This window comes from Daucus carota, chromosome 5, assembly GCF_001625215.2.
Source record: "Daucus carota subsp. sativus chromosome 5, DH1 v3.0, whole genome shotgun sequence".
Lineage (NCBI taxonomy): Eukaryota > Viridiplantae > Streptophyta > Magnoliopsida > Apiales > Apiaceae > Daucus > Daucus carota.
Genome location: NC_030385.2, coordinates 13,581,861 through 13,588,510, shown reverse-complemented (window position 1 = coordinate 13,588,510; position 6,650 = coordinate 13,581,861). Strand labels below are relative to the sequence as shown.

Genomic DNA, 6,650 nt, shown 5'->3' with positions numbered 1-6,650 from the left:
ATTATTTTGATACCGGAGAAAGACTTATTTTTTTTCCAAGAGTATGACCATATTTTTGGAAATGATGTATATCAAAAACAGAGAAAAAATTAATAAGTTGGTCTTTTCTCAAATCAACACCTATAAATTGAGGTCAGAAATCATAAAATTTGTTAGGAATATGTGATGCTTGATGATACAAAGTGTTTTATTCTTACTTAGAATAAAACAAAATGTAGCTGATCAATTGCTAGCATGCTAAGGCAGTAGCAATTGATCAGATTCACTCATCAACAGATGATGTGGTACTGTAACAAAACTGGAGCATCATAGCAATTGATATGTTAATAATGTATACCTTCGGATTAGCAGTTGATCTATCAATGGATGTATAGATAGGGTGACATAATTGTAAATATTTGATGTCATGTAATCTATCCAAGTGAAGTGAAAATCGATCGTTAGTCATGAAGTATCAATGGCTATTTAGTGAGTTTATCAATCGCTACATCTACACATCAATTGGTAATCAAGGAAGGAGTTCAAATATATTATCGATCGATAAAAGAAACTACGACAGCTCCTCCTGGATTCAAGGTAGGCTATTAGATGCAAGGTTGTCCAGAAAATAAGGAAATAAATGATAGGTGATGCAAGAGCTGAGCTATGCATGTGTTTTGAAGTCTATATAAAAAACACGGCTCAAGAGCATTTACATAACATCAAGTTGTAACCGAGTGAAATAGAAAGCAAAGAAAAAGAAGAGCTAAAGCTCTAATTTTCTGTTGGAAAGAAAAAGATGTAGCTTATATTGTAACTCTATTGTGTGGTTTTGATATAAAGTGTGTGTTTGTTATACTAAATAATTTCGTTATATTTGTTTCCAACACTATGTGAATACCGAGCTTTTTAGTGAGTCTATTCAGCTTTTTGAGAAGATGAAATCAGTTGGGGTGTTCCCTTCAATTTATACATTTAATAGTTTTTTTGTGATTTTGATGACCCGAGGTCGAATTAGGATGGTGCATAAGCTGTTTGATGAAATGCTTAAGACGTATGGCGTTACGCCTTATAATTTTACTTTTAATATTTTGATCAAAAGATTTTGTAGGAATGGGAAGGTGGATGAAGGGTTTAGGTTTTTTAATGAGACGATGAAGAGTGGTTGTCAACCGGATGTTGTTATGTATAATACACTTGTGGATGAATTGTGCAGGGTTGGGAAGGTGAAAGTCGCGCATAATGCGGATGTTGTTACGTATAATACACTTGTGGAAGGATTGTGCAGGGTTGGGAAGATGAAAGTCGCGCATAATGTAGTGAAGGGCATGGTGAAAAAGAGTGGGGATTTGAATTTGAAACCTAATGTTGTTACTTACACGACATTGATTAGAGGGTATTGTGGGAAACAAGATATTGATGAGGCGTTGGACGTTGTTATTTTACACAAAGCTAACAGAAAGATTGTAGAAGGGGGGTTGAATACAATTTTTCAAAAACTTAAAAGATTCAAGAATCAAAGCACAAACAAATTGCAGAAGAGATAAACACCAAGTATTTAAAAATACGGGTGGATTGTTTTATCCACCCGTGAAAATATATTAAGAAGAATCTGTGAATCTTTTACAATTCTCAGCTGCAGGTTCAACACTAGAACTCTCAAAACACTCAAGCTTTCCTAATATTTCGAACAGTTCAACTGATGCTACTAACTTGGTTATATAGTCCAAGTTTATAAAGTTAACATATGAATATTTCTATCAATGTAAGAGTTGTAAACCGTCGTCTTACCACTTGCATGATAATTTGTATTTTGTAACTTAATAGTATTTCCCTGTGAGGCCACACTACAAATATTAGAAAAACGTAAGCACTACATAAGTATACATATTATGATAGATCAGATATCGAAGAGTAACTAGCTAATTTTCTGTAAAAATTATGTATTAGAAGTTGTGGCTCCAGTAACATCCTTATGTTCTTACTCTTTCTTTCGGATATCTAATATCTGTAATTACTGGACCATTTTCTGTAAATCCCAGATATAGCCAGAAAAGCCAAGCACAAAAACGGGTGCTTGCTATATAAGAAAAATAAAATACAGAGCAAATAACTGATTCTCCATGACATTAATCTACGACTATCACTGTACAAATACAGCAAGAATCCCATTTTCCACTCATGAGCATAATATTAGCGAAAGTCGATGCCTTGGTTTAAACCAAAAGTAAAGTTCAGATGATTTAATTATGCATACATCTAACATCTACTACACAAGCATATACTGGTCTTAAGGATTACCATTCTGGTGGACCTTTTTAATTTCATTTCCATTTAAAATTCCAAGTTCTGAAATACCTGGATTAAACTTTGGAATTTGTAAAACTCTCTGAGACGGAGTATTCCCTGCTGGTACAGGTGACCGAACTGGGAAGGTCATGGAACTGGCATTTACTGCTGGGTTTGAAGAAAACTGGCTTTGCCATGAAGACACTACCTTTTTCTCTAAGTTTTCCAACTTGGACGGTTTATCACAATCCATCTCGTGAGTCAAAATTTCATTCTTCTCTTCGGCAGGTTTTCGGCAAGTCCCAGATGGAACTTGAAGCTTCCAGAAAGCTGGTGTCTGCTGCAATGAAGGGCTGTAACTCCCATATGCATTATCTTTACTTTCAATGTCCTCTTTGCCACTGATATGAAGAAATGCCTCCGAGATATCAATTGGCTTAACATTAGGCTGCTTGTCCTTGTCCAAAGAGCTCCCTTCCACATATTCAGATCTAGGAGTTGTACGACCTGAGGAAATTGTAGCCGTAGGAAATGCTTTTTCTGGAGGGACGGCAGGAGTATAATTAGAGGGAAGAAGATCATCCCAATTTTCCAGAAGCTCCTTATATACTTTACGCAGAGTAACTTCTGTGAGTCCTGTCACCTTACATATCTCAGCCTGGGTCTTGCGCTTGTCTTCCAGTTGGCATGCCAAATATATAGCAGCTGCTGAAATGCTAATAGGATTCCGGCGAGTGCAGAAACATTTATTAATCACCACTTCACCAATGTGAGTTGCCAGCTCCTATTAATGCCATACAAGTTGGTGTTACAAACTTATAGGAATGTCAAATGGTAAAAACTGACTGAAACAGTAAAGTAAATAAAGTCTGAAGATGGAGAAAACTACTAGAGCACAAAGAGAACCTGTCACCTATTCCAAATAGAAGATAGTAAAATAAACATCTTTCTAATAAAATTTAGTACAATCATAGCATTGTATTGGTCAGAATATCTTTGATATCTATACCACAAAAGAATATGTAAAGCATAACATATTTAAAAAACAAGAGAATCTTGCACTTGCATCTAAATTGTTATTTTAATATAGCAACACATACTATTTTTGGAGAAGGGGTTTATAAAGCCGACACAAGTTTTATTGAGGAAATACAAAAATTCGCAGTTCACAACTAATGTGAAAGGATGTACCTGAGCAGATTTGTTGAGTTGAAGGAGTGTACAAAACCTTGGCATATGGACTGATATGGAATTGCTGTTAATAGGCTGACTTAGTTGTAGAGCTTCTCCCAGTATTTTGATATATTTCCCAATCTCCTTTTGAGGTAGCTTAGCCGCAATGGAGATTTCCTGTTACATTATGGTAGTCAGATCATGACTTCGTGAAACTATTGGCTTTGCTTATCTAGACAAGGCCAACAAAAGTTATCCAAGGAAATGATGCTAGTTAAACTTGCAATACATTGACACCCAGAATAGAGGTCATAGAAAAAAGAACGGCAAGCTACACTAAGAACTGCTGCATACAGCTTTTTTGGTTTTGAATTAGTGATTGGTCTTGATATTTTTCATATTAGAATATGAAGAGAGTAGAGGATAGGCTCATTACATTAAAAAAAAATGGGAATATACTTTACACCTATTGGTGTATGAGCAGTAAACTACTTGCAGATACCCAGAGTACCTCTTGTCAAAATGCAATTTGCAACTATCAACATAAGTAGCACTTCATAAAAGTAACATCATAGAGAACATACATCAAATCCTTTTAAATATGGTTATCAATAATTACAGACTACCCTGCTTGGAAAATTGAAACCAAATTAATTAATCGGCATATATATATGCCAAAATTTCTAAAACTCCCCATTGTCACATAACTGACAAGTATTAGATCCCACAAATTCTACATCTCGAATACAATTTAATATATCAGGCAGCAACCGTCCAGTGCCGTGGCCTTGAAGCGCAAAGCGCGCTAAGCGATTAGAAAAGTGTACTTAGTAAAGCTAAGCGAACAATCTATGTTACTCTTGACTCTTCTATTAAGGTTGCCGTATCAGTGTCGGACACTCGGACACGACACTTATTTCGTGTCGGATCCTTTGACTAAAATGTGGACACTTTGACCAATTTAAAAATCAAATATGACTCAAACTTACAATTCAAATGAAATATGTGAGAAAAAAGAAAGAAACGAGAATGAGTTTGAAGTACAAAAGACACCTAATTTGCAAAATTTCCTACAAAGTCATGTCTAATTTGAGTTTTATTGTTACTTTTTCGTAAGATGTCTAACTTACCACACTTGTTTCAATTAGTATACTATGATGTGTCCCCGTCCTCGTGGCCAAAAATAGGATAGTATCCCCGTATCCACGATTTTCAAAGTTCTCAAGTCTGACACTCGGATATCTATCGTGTCCGACACTCCGTAAGTCTGAGTAACAAGTCTGAGTAACATAGCGAACAATGATATGATTAATGTTATTGGGTCAATTTTACGGCCCAGTAGTATAACCAAAAACGAAAATAAGATTTAAAAGTCCAAATAAAAAGACTATTTCAGCTTCCAATGACATCAAAAAGGAAAACAAGCAACCGGTCGAATTTACTGAGTGAAAGAACACGTAATTCGAAATCGAAGAAATGCAAAGGGCTGTCCAAAAGTTCCATCAGAGGTGAAAAAAGAGACTGAAGAGTGCATGGCTAGCAAGAAGCAGGCTAACGAGGATCAGAAAACACCAATGTAAAATCTGGGATCAGATTCAAAAGATTTTGAGGAGACCGAAGTTCTGCAAAAGAGCATCACAAAAAGACATCTTGCACCTGGACTTCAAATTAGCAGAAGGGGGCACTTGATTTATTGTTGAGGCCACATTCTGAAAAAATGGTGCAAAAGCTTAAGGGGCAGATAAGGACGTTGGATGAAAGTTGGAAATGACGTCATAATGAAAGAATTAAGGGCCAGGACTTGTACAGCTTGTGCAAGGTGGATGTATGATGCTGGTATTTCATTAAATGCAGTGAACTATGATAGTTTTGATACAGCAATAGAGGCCATCGGACAATGGATCAATACAATTAATAATACCCAAGAAGATAGGTGGACATATTCCCACAAATGAAACAGAAAGCACTGATAACTAGACGGCGGGATTATTTTAAGGATCACTTATGACTACAAAAATGTAACTTCTAAATTATCGAGATAAGAATAATCTCGGCAAACAAAAGATATCAATCAAGTTCACATCATAAACTCCTCACATTCAAATAATCAATTTATGAACGCTCCTAAATCTTCCCCTCACCAAGATCATTCATCCGAGTCCTAATTCCCCTCCAATCTATTATCTATACTAATATATAACCACCGAACTTAGCATATCAGCTAGTATACTGTATACCTAAAACATTACACATTGAAAAATATATAACATACCAACAGATATATACACATGATTACGACAAAAAGTACCTGAAGTGTTCTAGGTTCTTGCGCCTCGCGAATGGCCTGAACAAGAGCAGCAGTAGCGAGAGCTTCGACACTGCGATTCCGCAAACAAGTAGCCGAAGAACAATCCCTAAACAACTGAAACGCGTGTTCCGATATATCACTATCCAATCTCAATATCGAAGCCACATCGATTATCTGCAAATACGCCCTTAAATTATCAACCACAACAGAAGGCCCAGACGACAAGCTCGAATTCGAAGACGACGTCGCTTCGAGCACCCGCTCCAGCTCAGCTAAATGACCCGAAAAAGACGTGGTAGACTGCGTGAAAATCGGGTAGGGTTCGAGTGACCAGGTGGAGAAAGAAGTGATGAAGCCGGTTTGTTCGAACGGGTCTTCTTCGACGACGTCGTTCTGGGGAGTGGTGGTGACGTTTGGAAGGTCAGAAGTGACGAGATTGAGTGGGTAGTCTTGGGCGCGGAGATGGAAGAGATGATGAGATTGAGTTTGGCGCTCTTCTACGACTCGGCCGCATGATGTGCACTCGCTGATTAATCGGCCGGAGAGTGTGGTGGCGCTCCGCGGTTGCGCCGCCGAGCAGTAGGGGCATTTCATTTTTCTTGGTAGAGGCCAGAGAGTCCAGGTGAGTTGGAGCAGGTATTGTTTATACAAGAGTAAATCCGTTTGTTTGTTTTTTTTTTTCTTTTTTCCTTCTAGTACTAGAGTACACTAGAAATATTCTGAAATCTATATTAATTACTCCCTCCGTCCCCTTGAATAGTATACATTAGGGGACGGGGACGCGGCACGAACTTTAATGCTCCTGTAAAGTGTAGTTGTGTAATATATTTTTAAAATTTTCTTTTTGTGAATTAAAGTTCGGATGTTATATCCAAAATAAGTTACGGAACTATATTTAATA

General features: G+C 37.0%; 1 protein-coding gene across 1 annotated transcript; it reads right to left on the bottom strand.

Moving 5' to 3' along the window:
* Nucleotides 1–2,024: 2,024 nt before the first annotated feature.
* LOC108223900 (plant-specific TFIIB-related protein 1) lies at nucleotides 2,025–6,449 on the bottom strand. The gene is made up of 3 exons (XM_017398353.2): nucleotides 5,750–6,449; nucleotides 3,460–3,618; nucleotides 2,025–3,052 (listed from the first exon to the last, which is right to left on the bottom strand). The coding sequence occupies exons 1-3, from the start codon at nucleotides 6,341–6,343 to the stop codon at nucleotides 2,270–2,272; spliced, it is 1,536 nt and encodes a 511-aa protein (XP_017253842.1). The 5' UTR covers nucleotides 6,344–6,449; the 3' UTR covers nucleotides 2,025–2,269.
* Nucleotides 6,450–6,650: the final 201 nt, after the last annotated feature.